Genomic DNA, 23561 nt, shown 5'->3' with positions numbered 1-23561 from the left:
ATTGTTTTAAATTTTTTTTTATAACTGAAAAGCAACTTGAACAGAATGCTGAGAATGCTGGTGCCTGAGTATTTCTTAAAAAGCTTATTTCCTCCAAAGGTATGCTAGGGCTGGTGTTACCTCAGTTCTGCCTGGAAAGCCTACACAGACACATGGAGATGTGCTGGGATTCCCATCACAGCCGTCCCAAGAGGCCCTTGAACAGGCTCTGGTGCCCAATGCATGCGTGACAGCAAGTAGCTGAGTGAGGCAGTGAGGCAGCCCTGCCTTCAGGGTGCAAATATCACAAATCCAGTGTTTTTCTGTGATCCAAGCATTCAGTGCACATGTGCACTCCATTGACACTGGTGTCCTGAGGATGCCCACCATGCTGTGAGAGCATAGCTGGGGATTAACCTCTCCTGAGGCTTATTCTTGTGTATTCAACACAAGTAGGGGAGTGCCCTCAGTTCAGCCCCCAAACACAGGAGTACCACATGCAGCCAGCCTTAAAATTGGTCTCTGCCGTCTTGCCCTGCACGTAAACTGTTAACAGAGCTGTAACAAGATGCAGAGAGGAAAGCAGCATGTGGCAGAAAAGCAAACTCCAGGCAGACTGATAAGGAGAAATTAAAACAGCTTTCCTGAAGTCAGGTGTCCTGTTGTGATGCTAGAGGCAAAATCAACTCCTTGATGCCTGACTGTGCCTTTGCTCTATGTTAAGGAGAGCCTTGAATGTATGGAAGCCAACTGTAATGATTGTGGAAGTCCTGTCAAATGCCTCTGAGTCAAGATCAGAGGGGCTGTCTCCAAGGGACATGTTACTATAATGAGAGATTTGCTATTGATCTCCAAATCAAGATGATAAGGCCAGCAAAACAATATTTGAGTAATTTAAGCTCTGAGACATCAAAACTTCGTTCTTATAGGTGACTTCAACTATCCGGATGTTTTTTGGAAGAATGATACAGCAGCTCACAGATCATCCATAAAGTTCCTGGAATATGTAGAGGGCTGCTCCTCACACAAGCGTTGGATGTGCCAACCGGGAATGAGGTGCTGCTGGACTTGCTACTCACAAACCAATAATACCTGGCTGTAATAGCTCGGATAGTGATAGTCTTGCCTGCAGTGATCACAATATTGTGGATTTTGGATTCTGCTGTGGTGCTGGTGGTTAGTGCTAAGACAAAGGCTTTAGATTTTTGAAGAGTAAATTGCAGCTTGCTCAAAGCTCAGTTGGGAGGGATTCACTTCCATGCAGGCTAAAGAGTGAGTGCTGGGAGTTTTCAAAAACACTCTCCTAGAACCACAAAAACAGTTCATCCCCTTTAAAGGTAAGAGAAGCAGGTGGGAACAGGTCTTTAGAGAGAGGACAACCCAATCAGCCTGTCTCATTGTGATTCTTGTTCACCCTCTCAGACATCTCTGCATGTACCATATCAACTCTTCTCCAGTCATGTGTCCTGTGGTCATTCCTTCAGGATCCAAGGTGGCCTTTCCCCTGCAAGTGTGTTACATCCTCTGAGTTTTTTAATCTATGAATGTTTGTATTTCTGCACTCTTTCCTTTTCCTTTTTGCCCCCTGCTCTATATTCCTACATCCCACACAACTGGAGTTGGGACTTGCTACCTCTCCCGTGGTCCGTCTTCCACCCAGTCCCGCTGACACTTCAGCCCCCATTCAACTGCTGCCACCTTTTTAATTTTTTTTGTCTTTATCTTGAGCTCTGCTCCATACCATGTTTTTAAACTTGGATAAAGGTGGGGACCATACATGTAGTTTTGTCCAGGGATGCATCTCAATTACATTGAGCTTCAGCTCCTCAGCAGATCTGCTTCTTCCTTCTTTTTTCCTTATTTCTAAAAGGATCTTTTACTCTTTGTTTTTACTGGAGTCGGCTTGATTTCCGGGAATTATATTTCACTCCATTTTCCCAGTGTCTGCTGGTCAGTCCTGGTTTTCAATTCTTCATTCAAGGCCTATGTTCATCCCCCAGTTTAAGTTGATCTGAATCAACCCATTACAAGTTCAGGCCAAATTTTCTTTCTCCCATCTGCTCTTTCATAATTTCTGCACTGCTTACCAAAGTCAGGTCTAAAATAGCATTGCCTTTGGCTGATTCAGTGATGATCTAGTGAATAACTTTTTAGCCAGCATTTCCAGGAATATCTGGACCATGCCATGGTTAGCAGCACTTTTTTTCAGCCTATCTCAGGGCAAAATGCCCTGCAGACTTTCTGGTCTAACACTTCCCAAATCTGACCTCAAGAAATTGTGTACTACCTTCTGATATAACAGAGCTGTGTGCTAGAAATCTTCATCCTTCTAGCTCCCTTTCCCCTATAAATCTACGTGGAAGGATCACAGCCTTGAACTACAACATGTCTTTTTGATCCCATCTGCAGCTTTTACCAGTACAGCTCTCTGACCCTTCAGCATCTGCTACTGCTTCGGTCCCATGCTCAAACATGGAGATGGAGAGTTAATTCTGAATCCAACAGGCTTTGCTCATACATAAGGGAACCTTCTGATCATGAAGGATCCTGTTTTCCCTCTCATTCTCTTTGGCATCTTTATACTCAGCCTCTCATGCAAAACTTAAACTGTCCTGCCAGTAATGGCTACTGCCTAGGCTGCTCTTCTACTTGTGCTGTTAGTGCCTCAGAGGTGGATTTTTCCAGGCATGTCCAAGAACTGTGTGATGTCCTCGTTTCTTGTGGACTCAAATGCTCTTTAGCTGGAGTCCAGCTAAAGAAGTTGGTGAAAGACTCCTGAGCTCTACAGAGGGTATTATTCCAGCAGTGTTGTGCTTCCTGTGATCCCAGGGGAATGTCTGGCTCTTTCTGAGCCTTCCCTTCCCATCTTGCATGTGTTTTGTATCTGGCTGTGTTACCAAAGCCTGTCCAGATGACAGTCATTGGGATGTTGCTGCCTTGTCAAGTTGTCATGATGCTGGCAGAGAATGTTTGTGGCGTACCAGCAGAGTGCTGGACTGGAGTCAGAGCTCCCAGATGTGGTCATGCAAATAGTGGGAATGCAAATAGTAAGTATAGAAGGACTTAACACAGCATCCCCCCAGCTGCATTAATGCCAGTAATTTTGGGGCAGATGAACCCAGAGTGTGAGGCAGCTGCAGTTACAAGAATGACCATCAGGCTTGTCTGGAAGCAGATCAAGTAACTAATCTGGGCTTATCTGCTGTGGCAAGGTGGCACCGTGTTTATGCTGTGGTGGTGGGCTTTGCCTTTCGTAGGGAGGAAGGGAGGCAAAGCTGGGCTATGATGACAACAGGGTTGAAGGTTCCCAAATTCTAGGAAGGAAGTTTCATTTGTGCAAGCAGTGAGCCCAGGCGTGGAGGCCCACCTATGTAGACCCCCTGCTGAAGATTCACCATGAAGAGGAGTCCTTTGGTGAGCAAAAATGGAAGATATCCACTTTGACTCACCATCTGGAGGAGCATCTCCCTTCACTGATGAATTTAGAGAGTCTGCTCTCCCAAAATGTTCATACTTCTGGATCAGCACCTGTCTTCATGGACTGAGCTATGCCTCGGAGTCAAGGTTGCTGTGTTTGTCATTAACCCTTTGCAGTCTTGGAGAAATGTGTTACCCACACACTAAAAATGTTATTGGCAGACTGGTGCTCATTTCTGGGAAGTCTGAGGGATTCCTCATTTGTCAAGCAGAGGTTTGGGGAAAACAGAACCTCTCTGCTTACAGGAAGTAGGAAGAGGAATTTCCTTGCAGTGGTTGAAGGACATAAAAGTAGAGCCAGGAATCCCCTGTGACTTCTTTAGACTGTATGGTTAGCTGGAGCTGGCTGGGTCTCAAGTATTTTCCAGTTGTCCTTGGAGGGCACTTGGACAGTGTCCACCCAACCCCACTCCCACATCCCCTCTGAAAGGTCTACAGGGAAAAGATTCCTATTTTTTAATTGCAGTGGAATTCCTGTGGCATTATATTTGCGGTACCCAGAAAATTTGATTTACGGTACTGCAGGGGATATGTGCTGGCCTTGCTTTTCATTTGGAGGTGCCATCTTTTGTGTCTTGCTCGTCATGGCCACTTTGTGGCCCCAAGGTTTCCTGTTACGGTGTAGCTGTCACTAAAAAGTGCCACTCTTGCCCCTCTTCTCCCACATCAGGCTTGTTTTACAGCTTGACAGTGTTTTCTGCTGCCCCATGGACTAGCAGATCCTCTCCTCTCTCCCACCTGCCCACCAGCAATGGTCCTGTTGATTCTTCCAGAAATTTGTGTTGGAAAACCTGCAACAGCTCTGTCTCTCCTGGATATATCAAGTCTTCTCCTTTGACCAAGCCAGCTCAGAACCTGACTTACATCCATGGTTAGGATGGTGCTGTCTCCCCCGTGGCCAGGACACAACTTCCAAGGAAAAGCATGAGAAAAGAATATGAGTTCTCCAGCGAGGTCTGGGATCACGGGTGGAGTGTGATTTTTCAACTGCTCAGAAAGGAAGCTTTGGTTCTTTAGACTTTAATAAGGTAAGGTCTAGTGCAGTAAGAGTTTACCATGCAAATCTACAGTCATTTGATGACTTTCCCCTTTGATATGATGGGGTGACACAGGGAAGATGGAGCAGGACTCCAAGAAGACAATTGTCAAGAAGCAATGGACACGATTGGGAGTGTGAGAAATTTGGATTAGACATCAGGAATTATTTTTAACTTGAGGATGTTAAAACACTAGAATAAGTTGCCCAGAAAGGTTGTGTAACCTCTGTCCTTGTGGCTATTCAGGTCCCAGCTGGGCATGACCTTGAACACTGCAATCTAATTAGAATTGGTTTTGAACAAGGAGGTCAGTGCCTGTGAAATGGCTGTGGAGATCCTCTTGGTCTGCAGTGGCTTCTCTGATTCTACTGTTCTGTGGTGGCAGTCACTGAAGCTGCTCCATTTTCTTTTCCTTTTTTCAGCAGCAAGAATCACCACAGGATGACAGCCTCTTGTTATGTCCCATACAGGTAAAACAGGATGCAGTGTGGTACCTTAGTGTCAGCTCATCCGTGTCATTCAGCAGAACTTTGAGCCAATATCACCTGTTGTAAGAGAGTCCATAATTTCTGGGCTCATCCCTTCAAGTACCATCGTTTTTGATGGTGTTCATTCCCCTATTCACATCTAATAATGTCATTCTGTAGCCCTCTCATCCTTAATCTCTCTCACCTACTCTTCTTGCAAGCTCCACTCTTCCAGGGCTGCAAGTGTTCCCCAGCTTCAGGCGGTATCACCACACAGCTGGCTCTTGGATGCCCTTGGATAAACATTGACTTTGAATCTGGAAAACCTGATGTCCCATCTCTATCTCTTCTGTCTTCTACCCTATTCTTTGGGGTTGGTTTGTGTTTTGCCCCTCAGCTGACAACTGTACCTTCATGTATCCTTCTATTTTTCTTTCATGCTTCCATGTTGGGTCGCAGTGCCCATCCTGCTGTACATACCATCTAGTTTGGAATACTCTAATCTTGTAGGCATTGGAAAACTATTTGGGAAGCAGAGGAGATTGCTGTCATTTGGGCTGTTTGTAGGGGTTGAAATTAGGGTCCTTTCTTCTCCTTGCCTGTCCGACCCATCTGAGCAGTTCTCAGTGCTGGAGCTGTTCCCTCTAACCCTTACACATTCCTGAACCATTCAGATCTCTCAATGGAGGAAATTACAGTTATTTATAATTAAGCCTTGACAAAAAATGTTGCTAATGTCAAGGGAACGGCAGGCGGCAGCCAGAAAAACATCATGTCTCCAGAAGAGGGGCTGCAGGAATATCCCTCTGAATAGGGCTGACATCGGCTCTTGGAATTTGGACAGCCTGGAAGGCTTTGGGGCTATTTTTCCAAGATATCATAGGTCAGGAATTGATGCTATTTTTAAGTCTGTGTCCCCTGAGCAGCTCTGATGAGTGAAGGAGACTTTTTCTCCCCCTCCCACTCCTTATGCTCTATTTCTATGAAATTTTTGCTTCTATTCCTTCCGAGTCATGCCACAAGTATGTCCTTCAGGTTTGTTTATTCTTCTCACTATCTATTCCTCCCAGCCTGCTCCCGTCTTGGTTGGGTTGAAGGGATGGCGTCAGCGTGGCGCGTGTCTGGGATGCTCAGGAAAGACATCATAGAGAAAGGATCAAGTTCTCCTAATTTGTCCTTTCCAGTTGGGAGAGTTTTCTCTCCGCAAGCTGATGTGGCTGGGGAAAGTGTTCTGGGAATGCTGCTTTGTGGTGGGAGATCTCGGGGCCTGGTGAAGACAAGCTGGTCATCTCATCTCACCACATAGTCCAGCCAACATTTTTCTGAAGTAACTGAATCTTCAGAGCTCCTGGGAAGATGAGTAAGATGCCTTCAGCCTGGGATGGTCTTTTGGGAATTACTGGTAGGAGAGAGGCAGTCAGAAGACCCTGATTACCTGACACCTCCCAAGTCAGCAGTGGCTTTTGAAAGCCCCTGCTATTTCAGGTCGAGGGAAATAGCCCTTGGGTTTACCCAGCTCTGTTCTACATGCCACCCTGCTCTAGTTTATTTCTGGAATCCTTTTCTTTTTTTCATTTTTTTCTCCTTCTCTTCAATTTGCTGTAGCAGCCTCTCTTTTTCTAAAGAAGACTTCTAGTGTAACAGCTTGACTAGGGATTTTGCTATATCAAACAGAGTATTTGCACATCTCACTGGTTTCCTTTCTCACTTCATATCACAGATGTGAACATGCCTTTTTCCCCTTAGCCTATCCTCAGCTACATCCTTCTGTCCATCATCCCCTGTGGTGAGGAATGCACCAATGGGCATCACTGCTAATAGACACCACCAGAAGCTTGTTCAAACAGAGCTGGTGTTCCTTCATGGTGAGCCCAGTGAAAAGAAACGATTGTGCTCTCTTCATAATCTATCCATGCAGCTCAAAGATGCCAATTGCTCCTGGAACCATGGGAATAAGTGAAATGCTTTCCACCACCTTAATGTTGCTGTTGGCCTTATGCTGCAGGTTTAGTCATTCTTATGACTTATTTCCACAATGGTGTGTTTCCATCATCGTTCCACAGTGATGTATTTAAAGCCTTTCCATTAGTTGTTTTTTTCTTGCTCAGAATCTCTTAAATGAATGGCTTCACTCACTGTGGGTCAGGTCTTCAAGTTTTGAAGACTTAGAGACAAGTCATAGAAATGTGGAGTCAGTGTCTGCTACCTGTCCCAATCCTGCCTCAGCCCATGAGGTTAATGGCACAAATGGTGGAAATGGTAGTACTTGATTTGTAGAATCATATAATATATCCTGAAATGTAAGGGACCCACAAGGATTGAAGTCCATTTAAAATAGTACCTGGCATTTGCATCACAGTCCAAGGCCTTATAATTCCATTGCTATTATTATTGGAATTATTATTGCTGATACTAGGTTAGACCTTGATTGTTTTGCATTGCTGAGTATATAAACTCCCTAAAGACCAATGCTGGGACTGGTGGTATTCTGGTGAGTGTGTTACAGTCTTTTGACCTGTGCAGAAACACTCACACAGAGGGAAGAGTGAAACCTAAATTTCCTGACTGCTGGATTTATTTTTTTTTTGCTCTCTGAGTGCTGAGCTATGCCACGTTGTGAGGATCATTTCATGGACACTCAGACATACTCATGGGTATTACTGCTCTGCTGCAATGCCCAGTGCCTACCCACCTCTCCCAGCCTCTTACCTTCCTGTGGCCTTTAGAAATGGATGTCTTGGATATCCCATTCCAGTGTTTTTTCTGCTCCTACAAGTCTTTATTCCCAGCTCTGAAGATGGGAGGAGAGACAGCCAGCAGTGTTGTCAGGAGATTTTTCCCATTAAACTTGCCCTTCAATGAATCTCGCTCCAGAGATTACCCTCTCCCCACTAAGCTTATTTTGAGAGATTATTTTATCTTGTTTTTTCCCCTGCTGGCTCCTGCATTCATCCCAGACCTTCTCTGAAAGATTCAGATTATGAGCAGAGGGACAGATTGATGTGAAGAGGGCCTGGCTCAGTGCTGGGAGACCCAGGCAGAGTCTTCTCAAAGGTCCATTTTGAGAAGAGCTGCAAGAATTTTTTTTTTGTTTTGGTTTGGGGGTTTTTTGAGCAAATTCCAAGATACCTTTTGCTCATGCACTTCCTTGTGCAATTCCCTGGGGTGTGTCTTGAGGAGAGATGTGCCTGTGCACTGCCAGGACACCCTTGTTTTGGCCACATACTGCCATCTCTGGCCTATTGGTTTTCCTGGGGAAAAGGATGCAGCGGAAGTCCAGATAGACTAGGAAGCTGGAGATTTCTCAGCCTCAGCAGACAAAATCTCTGCTCCCAACAGTAAGGTTTGACAACCATTCCTGTCTTGCCCCATATCAGGGGCAAGCCCTGAAAACCCCTTGTCAGAAACAGTTGGAGTTCTGGAGTCATTCTTCTCTTCTTCCACCTCAAATTCTGATTTTCTGATGCCAAACCCCCACTTTTTTCCCTATAAGAACCAACATCTTCATTTCCTTCTTTCATATTTTCTTCTCCTGTTTTGTTCCCTATTATCTTATTTTGTGTAGCTTCTTTTGTCTCCATGGTTGTAAAACCTTTTCTGAGAGTAGAACTCACCAACAAAGCTACTGTGATTAGCAAGACTTCTTCAGGCTTGCAGGAGTGCCTTCCACTCCCACCCAAACCTCTCAATAGCTGAACCTGCACCCTACAGAGCAGAGTTTGCAGTGTCACAGGACATCCTGTTGAATTGCTGAATTTTTCTGTTCTTTAAAACGTTCTTGGTTTCAGAGTTGAGGGTGTCTCCAGGTCTGCTGCACCCTTTGTATAATGTCTATGGATGGCTCCTGCTTTTCCTCCAACACTCTGTTGGAGCGTGTGCTGACTGTTTCCTCTTTTGTGTCCTTGCAGGGCATACATGAGCGTGAAGGAGCTGAAGGAGGCTCTGCAGCTGAACAGCACCCACTTCCTCAATGTTTACTTCGCCAGTTCGGTGAGAGAAGAGTTGGCTGGTGCTGCCACTTGGCCGTGGGATAAAGAGGCCCTTAGTCACCTGGGTAAGTAACTTATCCCATTCCCAGGGTCTCAGAATTATTGGTTTTCCTCTCTCTTCCTTGACGTGGCAAAAAGAGGTAGATGTGCTGTGCCTCAGCATTGTGGATGTCTGATAAGAAGGTCACGATAACAGGGCTTGGGTGTTCCAGCAGCTGCTGCTGTAAGGAGAAGAGCTGCCTGTTCCCTGAATCCATGTTGGTAAGATGGTGAGGTTACACATTGACAAGGGACTTCTGCATTGTTATGAGAAACTTCTGATGGTGAAGGAAGAGAGGCAGTAGGACTACAGGTTTACCATAAGTGCAAGCTCTGGGGAGAGTTCTAGACTCATATTTGGTTTCTCCTGGACCTAAATCTTTTAGGATTTTGGAGACAGTGAACTTATTCTGCAGCACATAATAACAGATACAAATCAGGAGTGTCAGTGTTTTCAGAGGTGAGATGGCGGATTTCAGCAGCTCCAGGGCTGCCTAGGCAGCAGCCAGAGCTGGCCACTTCTGAATCCAGCTGCAAGTGTGAGGATCACTATCAAATGTTGCCATGTTTTTATAACTTGGCCTACTACCTGCTGGGGACGAGGTTCTCCTTGGCCTCAGAGGATACAGGGCAGACCCTTAAGGTCATCTGTCCTCGTAGGCTGCAAAACAGCCAAAATGGCAACTGGTTTCCTAGAATGTGGTTGTTTTGTGCGTTTTCTGCTATTTCTGTTGTTTCTCTTTTTCCTCCCTCTCCTACCACCTCTTTAGTGCTGGAGTTTTCTGGCAAAGCCCTTTACACTTTGCAGTCAAAATATCTAAAGTGTTTCTCAATAAGTAACTGGAAATAATTACTCCTGACACCTGCACAGCAGACCTAGACCTTCTGCTTTTACAAGTGCATGATGTTCAACCCTTAAAAGTTTTACACTGCTATTAAAGACCTGTTTCAAAGTCTCTTTTTGCCAGTTTCCCTCAATGAGTTTCAGGGCTGTTTTTTCAATAGCATATTGCTACAGCTGCTTGTTGAGGAAGGCAAATCTCCATGAAATTTATTCTCTTAGCTTCCAGAAATCACTTCCAAGGCTCAGCTTGACAATCATCTGACTGCAGCAAGTGCTTCAGCCACACACGTTTCCCTCAGACCCCTCCCAATGGCTTGCAAGCTGTTGTACAGAGGGGTAATTGGGGTGACTGGTCTCATCAAAAGCTTGCATTTAGCTCGTCTCTGTGTTTGTGTCCAGCCAGGGACACAAGAAAATGGCACCATCTGGAAATGTTGGATCAGGGTTTTAGCATGGAGGTTCAGGGGAAAAGGGGTGTTGTCTTGACTCCGGTGCCAGAGCTGTGAAGTATGAAGCTGGATCCGAACTTCTTTGAGTCTCTGGCACAGACTGAAGACTTCGGTTCAAGGCTCTCCTTGGTTTTAGATTTAATGAGCTGGGGAGGGCGGGTGGTGGACTCTGTTCTCCATAAACAGTGAGCTTCACTGCATCATCATTTGCTTTATAGCATGTATATTATTGTCCCATACAGAAGAAACTTAGGACTGAGGAGACCATGAATATGTGGCTTTTGACAAAAACTCTCACAAGAGGCTACTGGAGAATCTGAATAGATGTGAAAGTAAAGCAGTGAGTAAAGAGAAAGAAAAACCTTGGGAGGAGTTAATGGCAGCTTGAGAGAAATTCCTGAGCTTAAGGACCTAGCTGTGGCCGAGGGTGGAGACAGGTCTATGCACAAGAGAGAGCTCTGTCTCAAAAAAAAAAGACAAAGACAGATTCCTTTCCTTGTGCTGTATCTTGCTAATCTCCTGTCTATACTGACCTTAAAATATTAGGGTCAGCACACAAGACCTGCACCCCTCACACCACTCTCTGCTCCCATGGAGCAGAAATGCCATGCTGATTTTTTCCTACAAGCATGTAGACCGTGCTTTAGTTCTCTACATGAATCAAATTGGTTCCTTGACTTCTCTGAGAAGCCAAACTGCCTCTTGTCTCTAGAGAGTCTTGGTCAGATTTTGCTCTGTTTGTTTCTCTGAACTGGACTTTCTTAGATGTTTCCAGGAGAAGCAAGACGAGACTTTTTCTTCTCCAGCTGCCTTCCCTTCTTCTTTTTTGATACCTTTCCTCAGCCCAAAGATCACTAGATTTATTGTTCTTCATCAGTTTCTTCTCTAGAAGTTGTTTAATCTGGATTTTGATCTCCTTATAAACCATTTTTTCGTGATCTTTGAGTGTGTTTTTCAAGAGGGTCCTCCTCACCTTCTTGTTGGTGTCATCACCTTCTGGAAGTCTTCAGTGAACTTTGTTTTTCATCCCTTTCTCTTCACAATGCTTCTTTGGGGCTACCAGAAACTGCATGACCATTCATATGCTGGTTACCTACAGTTCTATTGCTCTCCTCCAGACTTTTTTTCCTAATGAAATTTTCAGGCACCCTTTCTGAAGGCTTGGGGATATTTTACCAGTAATACGACCAACATTAACTACTTTCAGTGAAGTATAAAAGACAATTACTGGCTTGGAGAGGCTGAAGTAGTCAATGAAGTTTCTATAGACTGTGTTTCAGCTGCTGTGCAGCTCCCAGGGAAAGACAGCTTGATGTCAGCCAGCAGCAGAGGTAGAAGGTCACAGGTCTGTGTGACTTTACTGTCTGTCTCAGTCTTTCCACCATAATCACAGTGAGTTCCTCACAAATTCAGATTTTTCAGAGTCTGCAGTGAGTTTTCTGAGAACTTAGAAGTAAATCTTTTTAACTACAAAGCAGAAGGTGTCGAAGAACTTTCTTTCAATAAAAACCCTTAGTGTTTTGTGGTGGAAAGCCTTTTCAAAAAATCCCATAATGTAATAATGCAGATGCTTTAAACTTCATGTGTAGCTGCATGTGAACTGCATAAACGTGGTCAAAAGGCAAGGGAATTGTCAACATTTGATGTTATAAATACTTTCTGTAGTTATATAAGCTGAGGCCAGCTCATATATCTGGCAGAGGTCAGTGGATCCTGAAGGAGTGCCAGCCCTTCCATCTGAGGTACCTTAGGCAATGGCCATCTTCCTGTCTGACTAACTGTCATGCATTTGTTCCATTAATTGCTCTGACTCAGTGTTTGGGGAAGACTGCCCCTGCAATGCAGGTTCAGCTTTGTGGTGTACTGTTTAAAGGTCCTGTGGTTACTTGGGAAAGTCCTCTGGGACAGCCTGACCTAGGAACAGGTTGGCTTCTTTGGGATTGGCATGGGCAGGAGTCCTTGCCATTGATCCTGGCTAGTAGTAGAGAATGTCCTGGGAGCAGGAGCTTCCAGGGCTGTGTGAGTAAAGGAGAAGCATGGTCTACACCAGCACAGATCTGGTAGGCTGGGCATCTCTTGTTGCTTGATCAAAGTGGAGGTTTGGCCTTGGGGACATTTCCAGGTTTGCAGCTGCTAGGTCTGGCCTGGACAAGGTGTTGTGGGGCCAGACCTTAATCTTTCCAGCTGCCTGGACTTGGTTGTGTGAGCAAGTCCAAAGAAGTCTCTGGTTCACCTGCCTTGGAGTGCTGTACTCCCTTGTCCTCTCAGGGACATGGAAGTTTTTAGCTTTGTTGTGTAAATTCTGACTCTCTGAATCTCCTTGAGCCGATTCTCAGGAACTGAAAGCCCAATTTAGCCCTTTGCCCAGGGTAGGAGGAGGCCGAGGTAAGAAGGGAATGCCTGATCTGCTGTGGAGAGAGAGAGGAGGGTGGTACTATTGGGATGTTATGAACATTTCCACATCTTGCCTTCACAGCTGGGATCCTGCAGAGGGGAAATAGAACTTCCTGGTCCAAAGCTGGGAGCACTCCCAACTCATCAGGGAGCAGTGGGGACAGGGAATGAAGGGACAGCGATGTTCTGGAAGGCAGAGTTCTTAGACTGTTTCTAATTCTGCTATTTAATTACTTGTTAAAATGAGTACTAAAAATAAGATCGTCCTTGTGGAGCGTCGGGTAGGAATGGAATAGGGGAAGCCAGCAGAGAGGAGGGGAGGGGACAAGGTACCTTGGCATCCCTCACTTGTGACAAATTTCTGCCTCCCTGTACTGGAATCCCATTTATTCCACCACATGGGAAGACCATTGGATTTCTGCAGGGAGAAGGGCAGGGCTGCTTGGTCCCGGGGTGCCCTGTGCCTCTGGTGCTCAGCCCCTTTCCCTGTGGTTACTGCTGCAAGATGCATGCAGGGCTTTCATGTCTCATTTACTTGTTTATGAACACTGTTTTCTTTCTGTGTGCACATTCCTCCTTTCAGACCTTTGGGCAGGCAGCCCCCCCGCCTTGCTCAGGCATGGGTTTGGCTGTAGAGATGCCTTTTCTTTCTGTTCTCTCTTCTCTCATGCCCTGTTTGGATTGAAATGAGAAGCTGCTTTTCTTTTATGCGCCCACTGGGTTTCCCGTCAATGGGATGCCCTTTGCTATCTATAGCATTTACTGGAGTGGTAATTGAGAGGGTGATGGCTTCCAGAAACCTAAGAGTTGACAGGACAGAACATGAAGGTCCCAAAAGGATTTTTCAGCCCCGTGCCTTCTTCTGACCCATCTCCAGGCAACTAAAGGGTCAAGAGCTGACTGATGAAATGCAAAGTCCTTTGCTCTCGTCTCACAACTAGGAAGAAAGGGAATGCAGCTACTTTGTGACCCATCCTTCGCCTCAAGCCTGGGCAGAAGATCCACGCTGTGGGAAGGAAGAGCAATAAACATGAATTTTAAGCTAAGAAATGGTGCCACTTGACAGGTCAGTGGTGCCTCTCAGCCCTTCCATGGGCCACACACGCAGGATGTTCCACAGAAGACACCATTCTCATTTCTTCACCCCTTGTTGGAAGGGCTTGGGAGAATTGCTCAGGGCATCTCTGAAGGTCCCTTTCCAGCCCCCAGCTCAGTGTTCACCCAGTATGGCTCCCCCATAGGAGTCACACTCACAGTGTCTTGCCAGGGACACTGTGATCTGAAGAAAACCCTCTCTTGGAAGGAATGCCCTGTACTCAAAGACATGAGGTAGTCGATAGTGCACGGAGCTCATCCAGGAGCAGATTTCAAGCAGTCTGTGTGGCTGGAGACAGGATCACACTGTGGCCACCTGCCAGCTCTAACTTTGCTGGCAAGGCAGTGATCATCAGCAGAGATGCAGTAGCAGAGGCTATGCTGTGAGGTAGCTGGCACAGTAAATCCTCCAGGGCCCTACAAAGGAGGGAGCAAGCTGTGCTGGAGCCAACTATTCACCACACGGCCATCCAAGCTGTCTGGGTTAAAAGTAGTTGTGTAAAAACAGCCTCCCGAGACATGAGGGAGTTGCCTGGAGTCAGCCTGGGCACATGCTGGGGTCTGCTTTTAGCATCCCTGTCTTCTTGATACTTCCCAGCCCTTGCTACTCCACTGTAAGGCAGCATGGAAAAGTGGATGTAGCGTGAAAATGAGAAGAGAAAAAGGGGGGAAATGGCCAGTGAAAAACCCCAGAACAGTGAGAAAAATTGAGAGATTCCAAAGAAATTTTAATCTGGGCAAAATAAAGGAGGCAAATAAAAGAAGGCCAGTGAAGCAATTGTTTTTTGTTTTTCTTGAGCATCTTCTGTGGACAGTTTCCTAGCAGATGTGGCACAGAGCCATTAGTGTAGGGTGGGCATCCCAGGTCAGGAGCTGGAGATGCTGGCAGTGAGCAAAGAGAAAGCTCTCTTCCACCTGGCTTTTGTCAGTATCCTGGATCCTTGTTCTTCTCATCACAGATGGGCTCACAGGAAAGAAAAAACCACTTGCCCTGCAGCCACAGGTCAGTTTAGGGCAGGATGATCATGGGTTCTGTCCAGCTCTGTGGTGTTGCTGTCAGTATGAGGTCGCAGCTCTGGGGCAGTTTCTGGGGAACTTGGTCTGTGCCCATGCTCCAACATCTTTGACAGCTGAACCTGCACCAAACTGACTTGGAGACAAACTGCCCCTCTGTGTCTCCATGAGTCAGGGATTGGGGTACCACAATGAAGAGGAATAGGTTTGTGATGGTTTGTGAGGATCTTGCTGGGTTCATTTGCACTTTGCTCACATGCAGACCCCTCTGAAGGGGAGGGAGATCTTCAGAAGCTGTGTCTTGGGAAATCCCACTCTAAAATACACCGAATTTGGGTCAGGTTTGTGGTAGAAGCTTAGTGGATTTTAATAGTACCTCGTGAGACTTTTAGTTTACCCCTCAGAGTCTGGTTTGGAGGTTGAAGTGATAGGTCATGGGTGATTTCTCAGCAGGGGTCAGCGGTAGTGCACCTGAATTTCCATGTGGATTTGTGCTGAAGCCGGCTTCTAGTTGGCATAGCTGAATGTGTCAGGACTTTGCTCAGCACCTCATTGTCCTCACCTGCCATGGGACCTGGCCTGCCATAGACACCTGTCTAGGCCAGGGAGTGAGTTCTGTCTTCTGATTCAAAAGATGATCCCTGTAAGTCACAGCATGGCTTGATTTGGTGCTCTGGCTCCAAACCTCCTTTGGAGTTGCGTGATCCAAAGCTGAATTACAACTGTGCAAAAAGATGCAAAGGGCAACAGTAGCTGAAATGATTGAAGATGTTGAGGGGAGAATTAAGTGGTAGGAGGTGAAGATAAACCTCCCACCCTGTTCCCATCCAAAGGGCAAAGGAGCCTCCTCCTATCCTATAAGAGGCTGAATATGTTCATCTTTGAGTCTCCATCTGGCCCCTTGTCTGTGGCCTGGACACACAATGAGAGGAGTTTTGCCTCTCATAGGTGAGCAATGACAGATGTCCATTGTCCCATTCTTGGAATGATACTCTCTGTACTTCCAATTCCAGGTGGAGTTGTCCTCAATCCTGCTTACTATGGCATGCATGGCCACACCAACACCATGATCCACGAAGTGGGACATGTCCTGGGGCTGTACCATGTCTTTAAGGGAGTGAGCGAGCGGGAATCTTGTGACGATCCCTGCAGGGAGACCACTCCATCCATGGAGACAGGAGACCTCTGTGCTGACACTGCCCCCACTCCAAAGAGTAAACTCTGTCGGGATCCAGACCCTACCAATGACACGTGTGGCCAGACACATTTCATGGGGACGCCCTTTAACAACTATATGAGTTACACAGGTAATGAGTAATCGTTGTTGGGAGTCACAAGGGGTCACCTTCCTTAAAACCTGGATTTCTCTCCCTTCTACCTCCATCAGTAGTGCCTTACCTCATTCCCTAACCAACAGGGTCCCTCCTGGTGTGTTGGGATGTATCAGGTAGTGCTTGCAGTGGCTGCTTAACCGCTTTCTTCCCTCAGGCTATTTCTGTCCATCCCTCTCTTCCTGCCAGTGGGTCCCTGGACACGCACCAAGGCTGCTCTTGTCTGTGTGTACCTTTGTTCTCTAGTTCTGAAGCTGCTATTGTTATTACTATTGTTATTATTATTATTATTATTGTTGTTGTTGCCGTTGCTGCTTTTGCTGTTAATTATTAACCTCCTGAACTCTTTTGGCTTGGTTCCCAAAGGCATGCCGCAGGGAGGCATGCCAAGAGGACAGAAGCCGGAGGAGCAATTCCATGCCCCTGCTTGACCGTCCTGCGGTGCCGTGCGGGCGGTGGCATTGCCCAGGTGTCGGCGCTGCTGCTGGGCAGGTGCAGGGACGTGGAGCTGCTGAGGCAGTGCCATCTTGTGGCTTTGGGGACACACGACACCAGAGAGTCCCGGCAGCAGAGCCACCGCACGCTGGTGCCTTCCAGCCCTTCCTAGAAGTCCCCGGAAAAGTTTGGCCAGGAGGAAGGGGGCATGCTGCTGTGCCCTAACCCTCAGCCCTCTTCTCCCCCAGATGATGACTGCACCAACAGCTTCACTCCGAACCAGGTGGCCCGGATGCATTGTTACCTGGACCTGGTGTACCAGCGCTGGGGCCACATCAAGAAGCCGGCGCCCATCCCGATCCCTCCCATGATCACGGGGCAGACGCAGGACTCCCTCAGCATCTACTGGCTGCCTCCCATCAGCGGTGTCATCCACGAGAGGTGAGGAACCTGTGCTTGTGATGGTCCTGGGCTTGCACAGGAGCCTGCGAGAAGGGACAAGGAATCTCTGTGGTGTGGACCCCCAACCCCTTTCCCACCCTGGTCGTCTCCAGCAGAGCCCTCAGACACAAGAGCCAGTCTGCTGCGATGGCCTCCTGGCAAATGGGCTCTCCCGCAAGCTTCCTGCTTTTTGGGGTGCTGGGAGGGGAAGCCAAAGAGCATTAGGAGGCAAAGCCAGCTCTTAAACCCCAGGGTGCAACCAGGGAATGAAAAATGAGCTTCATTTAGCACTTATTGTATAAAGTAGCTATTTACCAGGAGGAAATGCAGCCTTGTGGTTAAGGCAGGGAGCTCGAACCACAAGAGCTGGGTTTTGTTCCCAGCGCTGTCATGGACTTGCAAAGCAGCTAACTGGGGGTAAGTCAGGAAACTTTTCAAGCCAGAGAAATTATGCCAAGGAGCCAGAGTTGTTTGGCTGGTGAGCAGTGCAAAGCCATGAGTGTTGGGTGGATATGTCTTCTTCCCACTAAGGGAGCCACCAAGACCTGGATACACTACCAGTGTCTCTATTCAGCAGCCTCTCTTTCAGTTTCCACCAGGTTTTAGGTGGCGAGACTTTATTTTTTATGTCTTTTTTTTTTTTTTTTTTTTTTTTTTTTTGCTTTATGGGATCATAAGCACATACTTAAAGAGCTTTTGAACCTGCTTCATAAAGCTGTCTTTCATAATTAAAAGAAAAATGCTGTTTGATGGCATCTGGGGCACTCTTGGGTCAGTGCTTGCTGACTTTTCAAAGAACGAGTGCTCTATACAATATGCCTTTTTCTCAGGACTAACGAGCAGATGCATGTCACCCCACAGACAGGAGAGGGTCTGAGTGCTGGGTAGCCTTGAGTCATCCAAATAAAGTGCTTTGTTGAGGAATGAAGTGATTTGGGAGCAGGAAAACATAGGACTAGAAGGGAAGGACCTTAGAATCATCCAAGTTCTCACTCATAACTGTCTCAGGAGCTAATCCACTGTGGCAGTCCTGCATCCTCTGAGAAGAACTGGTCAAGGAAAGTGTCTGAGACTGGCCCTTATAATAGAAAAGTGCCTTTATATTTTCTTGAGAGCACAGGAATTGACATTATTGTGACTGGTGTCTTGGTTTAGTCAGCCCATCACAACTGGTTTGTATTACAATAATGCTGAAAGCCAAAACCTGACTCTGGGTTTAGCAGAGAGTGCCTTAATTGCACCCGCTTTAATCCAGAGGCATTGCCCTGGGACATGTGGGGTCTGTTAGCTCTGACTGACAGGGATGGGACAGGCTATTCATCCAAGAATACCCAGAGAGCATGGAGGAGAGATTAAATCCAGCCTGTCTCATGGACTCTCATATTTCCCTGTCTTTGAAGAAGCTGATTCCAAACAGGATGATATACCCAGGGAGTTTCTGAGACCTTAGCTCTGCTTTTCCAACTTCCTGTCTGGTCCCACCTGGACAAATGTGGATGGGAAGTTAACTAGTCCTCCTTAGGCATGCCAGGGTCTGTGCTCTGTCAGCAGGGAGCAGGACACGCTCTGTGACAGCTGTGCCGAGGATGGTACCTTCCGTCAGTATGTGCACGAGGCCTCTTCCCCTCGGGTCTGTGATTCCTCTGGCTACTGGACTCCAGAAGAAGCAGAAGGTAAATGTCTTATCTCTTTCCCTATCTGTGAGTCCGCAGACAGAGTCTTTCTGGTACAAGTAAAAGAATATATTTTTTTTATTTTAGAGAATCAGTTGTCTTCCCTTTGCAAGGGTTTCGTAGTGCAGGAAGGACTTCTTGGTGCCCAGGAAAAGCCTGGTAATGGCCAGATGGCTTTGGACAAATCGACTGGCACCCCAATATTAACCCAAATCTTTGTTCAGACAGATGTTGTTGAGAGATACTGACCCAAGGGAGGAGCATTTAACTGAAATCAGTCTTAAAATATAGATCTTGGGACCTCATTCAAAACCTCAGGGACATTCATAGACTTCAATGTAGTCTTGTCCAAAGAGAGCAAGAGGAGCTTTGTGCTGAGTCCCAGTGAGACAATGCCAAGTCCTGGGCAGTCCATTGTTCCCTAGCAAGTGCAGCAGCAGCCAGGTGTTACAACTTCTCTTGTGCCGAGATCCAGATGTTGGTTTAGAGACTGACCTTGTGGGCATGGTGGTGACTTTCAGGGTCACACAGTTGCCATAGGAGCAGTTGGGCTTTTCTTGCTGCCTCAGCTCCTCCAAGAGCAGGGTAGAGGAGGCAGGAGACTGGGGGAGCTGGTCCTGGGAGCTGTGTGAGGTGCATGTGCTACTGCTGAACCATGCAGCACCAGAGGATGTGTGGCAGTAGTTACTACAAGTGCTTGTTTACTCTGATAAAAAGAGAGAATTTGTGGGTTTCAGAAACTTTTAGACTTGTCTTAAATGGTTGAAGGATTTGAATTGGTGATAGGCCCTAAGAAATGCTTCCAGTGGCTAATGAAGACAAGGATATATCTACTACAAATTGATAAATTCCAGTGATCCTTTCTGGGTCTGAAATGCCAGCACTCCATTTATCTTGCTGAGTGCTAATCCACCATCAGGGGAGGCAGGCTGGGGCTGTGAGGTTAGCCTGGGCACTGTCCAGGTTCTTCTGGAAAAACAGCCTTCCAGACCTGCTTCCCTGCTTTGGACCTGGTCCCTTCCTGACTACGACCTGTCCCCAGCATGTGCTTGTGGAAAGCTTCAGTCGCTGCTCTGCTTGCAGCATTCAGGTGCCCTTGGCAAAGTTTCTGCACCTGTGAGACTACTGAGCAGGGTTCTCGTTCCTCAGCTGTGTCTAGGCTGTCCCTAGATCTTTGCACGGTGTCCAGCTGCAGTGTGGTTACCATTGTTCCCATTTGAGACGCCACGTCTGCTGAGCCTTGTGCATTTGTGCAAGTACCCAGGAGCTGGGAGACCAGCGGGTATTACTGTTTTTCAGGATGTTAGGGCAGGAGCCACCAGGTCTAGGACATGCCTGTAGTGGGTGCAAACCCACACAGGTGTGCAGTTATAGCCCTGAGATGTGTAAGCACCTCTAGGGAAGATCTCTCCTGTGAGTCTCCTGTGACGCCAGCTGTCCCCTGGTTTTCATCAGCTTCCTCCTTGTCCCAGGTCCTCCAGATGTGGATCAGCCCTGTGAGCCCAGTCTGCAGGCCTGGAGTCCAGAGCTCCACTTGTACGACATGAACATGACTGTGCCGTGCCCCCAGCCGGATGGCTGCATCTTGGAGTTGCACTTCCTGCACCCCGTCTACCCCGATTCTCTCACCCTCTGGACCACATACCTCTCCATGGGCTCCCCCAAGGCACTGTCTGACATTGAAATCCTGACAGAGCAGGGGGAGTCCATCCATCTGGGTCCCTTGGACACCTTCTGTGATGTCCCCTTTACTGTGAAGCTTAATATCCCTAAAAAGATGTCTGGAGTTAAAATCTACACCTTTGACGAGAGGATGGAGATAGACACAGCCCTGCTGACCTCCAGGCCCCACAGCTCCCTGTGCTCGGCCTGCAGACTGATGCAGTACCGGGTGCTCCGTGACCCCCCGTTTGCAGACGGGTCCCCTGCCAGCCCCCTGCAGGCACATCGCCAGTTCATCGACACGTGAGTCACGGAACTGCTCTGTCTTGGGCTGAAGGGGTGGCAGAGTCAGGTTTGATCACCTCCTTGTTTCTTCTCTCTTTGAATCCCTGTATGGTTTTGCTTCTGTTTTGTTGTTCCTCCTGTCCCCCCACTCTGGGAATTACTGCATCCAGTGCCATTGAGCAAGTGTGTGGCAGACCCACCATGCTAGCATGACCATTGTATGCAAGGCCGGGTTAACTAGAAGGAGCTTATTAAACCCAGAAACATTTTCCCCATCAATACAACCTGTAAAATTACATTTCTCCCATCAATAGAACGAATAAAATGATTACTTAAGCTAATGCCACTTCTCCCCAGCTCAGACCCTTGGGAAATAAGCAGTGTGACCAAAACCAGACTCTCTTCCCATAGACTTTGCCTCTGGCAGAGTATGAGGGCACGTCACATTGTGATACTGCATGGATCTCTATAGTTGTGGTGAGCAAATCTCAGTGTTGCAGATGTTGCTGTTCCCTCAAGTTCTCTCTGTTCCTGCAGGGAAGTCACGCCTGGGCAGGTGTACCGCTACCAGGTGCAAGTAGTCTCTCATACAACCTCAGGAGAAGCCTCCCCACCGCTCGTCCATATGCATGGAGCACCCTACTGTGGGGATGGGAAGGTGACCACGTAAGTTGAAAAATTCAAGCTCTCAGCTGAGGTTCTTTAAGCTGTCAGGTTATCCTGCCCCCAAGGGAAGCACCAGGTGGGTCCTCTATGAACAGGAAAATGGCTGAAGATGCTGCACAAAATCCCTCCAGCAGATTGAGCTGTAGAGCTTGAGTTTTGTGAAATGCCATGTGCGTAGGAGGTGGACATGGTCTTTTTGAGAGGCATGGTCTGCATGAGGGGTTCAACCTGAACATCCTCTGTTCTTGACTTCACTGCTTGGATTCTGGCCCATCTCAGTGTTTCAGAGTCTAATCCAAAGGATTTGTCTTTGGAAGTGGGCAATATAACTTCTTGCATAGGGCCATGCAGGAGTAGGTTTTGCAACTAGCACAGTTCCACACAGTGCATTGTCTTTAGAGAGCTCTCCAGTCTCTGCTCAGAGACCCCAAATAATGAGGAATGCACCAACTCTACACTGAGAGAGCCCAATGCTTCACCTGCTCTGCCTGGGAGATCATTATTTCAGATTTCTATATTTGAGTTTTTTTGGACTTCAACTTCCAGGATATTTAGGATCACTTTCATTTGAAACCAGTTTTCTTAGCAAGGTGAGGAAAGGGAAAGGGAGAGGAACCTTCTGTCTCTCACGTCTCCTGCCTCCAGCTCCCACTGAAACCTCAGCCCCGTTTCAGAATCTCCTGCCTTCTCCAACGCTTGCTTTCTCCAGCAACAGGTTCTTACTGATGCTTAGTTCTCTGCTTCTTCCATTCTCTCATAGTTCTTGCCTCAGGTCTTATAGCAAAGTTACATTACAATCACGTCTGCTGCCAAATGCTGTGACTTTAATCTCTTTTTATCCCCTGGCAAGGTGTTTTCTCTATCTAATTCTATGTATGGTTCTTCCTTTTGAACCGCTTCTGTGGAAATAGAACCAATGAACCAATGAATAGAACGAGTCACTCATGACTGGGTAGGAGCACAAGGATGTTGAATCAAAGGTGGTAATAATACATCTGGCTGTTGCCCTCTTAGGAGCCTGGAGGAGGAATGTGATGATGGGGACTTGCTGGATGGAGATGGTTGTTCCAGGAAGTGTAAAAAGGAAAAAGGCTTCAACTGTGTTGGTGAGTCCTTGAGACAGGTCCAAATGGATTGACTCCTTTTGAAGCAGGAGTCAAAACTGTACATTATTCACACTGCTCCTTAGAGCAGAGGGCCATGCACCTCATCGCAACAGAACCTGGATTTGTAGCTGGAGTCATCCATGGATCTTGTCAGGCCCTTGTGGTGGGAAAACCCTGGAATAATGAGATGGCAAACCTCTTATAACAAGAGGAGATGTGTGTGTCTGGAGCCTGGTTTGTAAGCAGCTCATCCCTGTTCTCCCTGCAGGGGAGCCAAGCCTGTGCTACATTCATGATGAGGATGGTGTGTGTGAGCCCTTTGAGAAGACAAGCAGCATGGTGGACTGTGGTCCACACACTCCTGAGGGATATGTGGATCTGTGGGCAGTGAAAGCCTATGCCTCCCAACAGGATGCAAAGTTCTGCCCTGTTTCCTTAGTCACTGGAGAGCCTGTTGTGAAGGTGAGTGAAGGCATGGACAAAGAAACAAAACAAAAAACAACTTTTCTAGTAAAGTCTGTGCTGGGGAAGGAACAAACAAAATCAGCTCTGGAAGCAATCATCAATTACTACCTTCCCAGCCAGGGACTGAGTGGAAGACCTGGGCATTTCTCACACTCTTCTTGCATCAGTCCCTGAGTTCAGGAACTGCAGTTCGTGGAGAGGTGCTTCATCCTGGCAGGGAGCACCTCCCCCAGCCATGCATTTCACTGAACAGTGACCACCCCATCCCACCAGCCAAATGCTCAACTTGGAGCATGTGACTTGTCCCACCGTTGGCTTAAAAAAAAATCCTGTAAGTCTAATACCTTTTAAGGTCAGGGCCTGAAAGGATGAAATCACAAACATGTCAGCATCTGTACTGCTCCCAAGCCTTCTGATCTGAAGCCAAGGAAAAATCAATGGGAGAATTCCTGTCTTTTGTATGGGCTTTGGAGCAGAGCCTGGAGGGGATTTTGTCTTATCGGTGTTAACGTGGTGTGTATGTTCTTTGCTAGCAAGCTGAAGAAATATGTGAAGAGATCTTATTTAGCCTTTTACACATGTGTTTCTTCTGACTTGATAGGAGGAACGATCTTCATGAGACCTGCAGCATGATTAAACTGCCCAGATGTACATGTTTAATGAAGTGCCTTGGGCTCAGGTTCCTTTACTATTACACCTGTATCTCCCAAGTT

The 23561-nt window shown here is 47.1% G+C and overlaps 1 protein-coding gene across 2 annotated transcripts in view; it reads left to right on the top strand.

Annotated features, from left to right (window-relative positions):
- The window catches only part of PAPPA2 (pappalysin 2), a 90869-nt gene that overhangs the window by 20454 nt on the left and 46854 nt on the right, over nucleotides 1-23561 (top strand). Inside the window, exons 3-10 of one of the 2 annotated variants that reach the window (XM_014874662.2) lie at nucleotides 8869-9014; nucleotides 15798-16091; nucleotides 16799-16991; nucleotides 18543-18664; nucleotides 20137-20629; nucleotides 21149-21277; nucleotides 22292-22383; nucleotides 22652-22845. In XM_014874662.2, coding sequence (XP_014730148.2) covers nucleotides 8869-9014; nucleotides 15798-16091; nucleotides 16799-16991; nucleotides 18543-18664; nucleotides 20137-20629; nucleotides 21149-21277; nucleotides 22292-22383; nucleotides 22652-22845 — 1663 coding nt within the window. Of the gene's footprint in view, nucleotides 1-8868; nucleotides 9015-15797; nucleotides 16092-16798; nucleotides 16992-18539; nucleotides 18665-20136; nucleotides 20630-21148; nucleotides 21278-22291; nucleotides 22384-22651; nucleotides 22846-23561 lie in introns of both variants that reach the window. The other variant, XM_088170349.1, reaches the window with a different exon arrangement.

The sequence above is a fragment of the Sturnus vulgaris genome, chromosome 9 (assembly GCF_052056855.1).
Source record: "Sturnus vulgaris isolate bStuVul1 chromosome 9, bStuVul1.hap1, whole genome shotgun sequence".
Classification (NCBI taxonomy): domain Eukaryota; kingdom Metazoa; phylum Chordata; class Aves; order Passeriformes; family Sturnidae; genus Sturnus; species Sturnus vulgaris.
The sequence above is the reverse complement of the archived record's forward strand: the minus strand, read 5'-3'. Positions and strand labels throughout refer to the sequence as shown.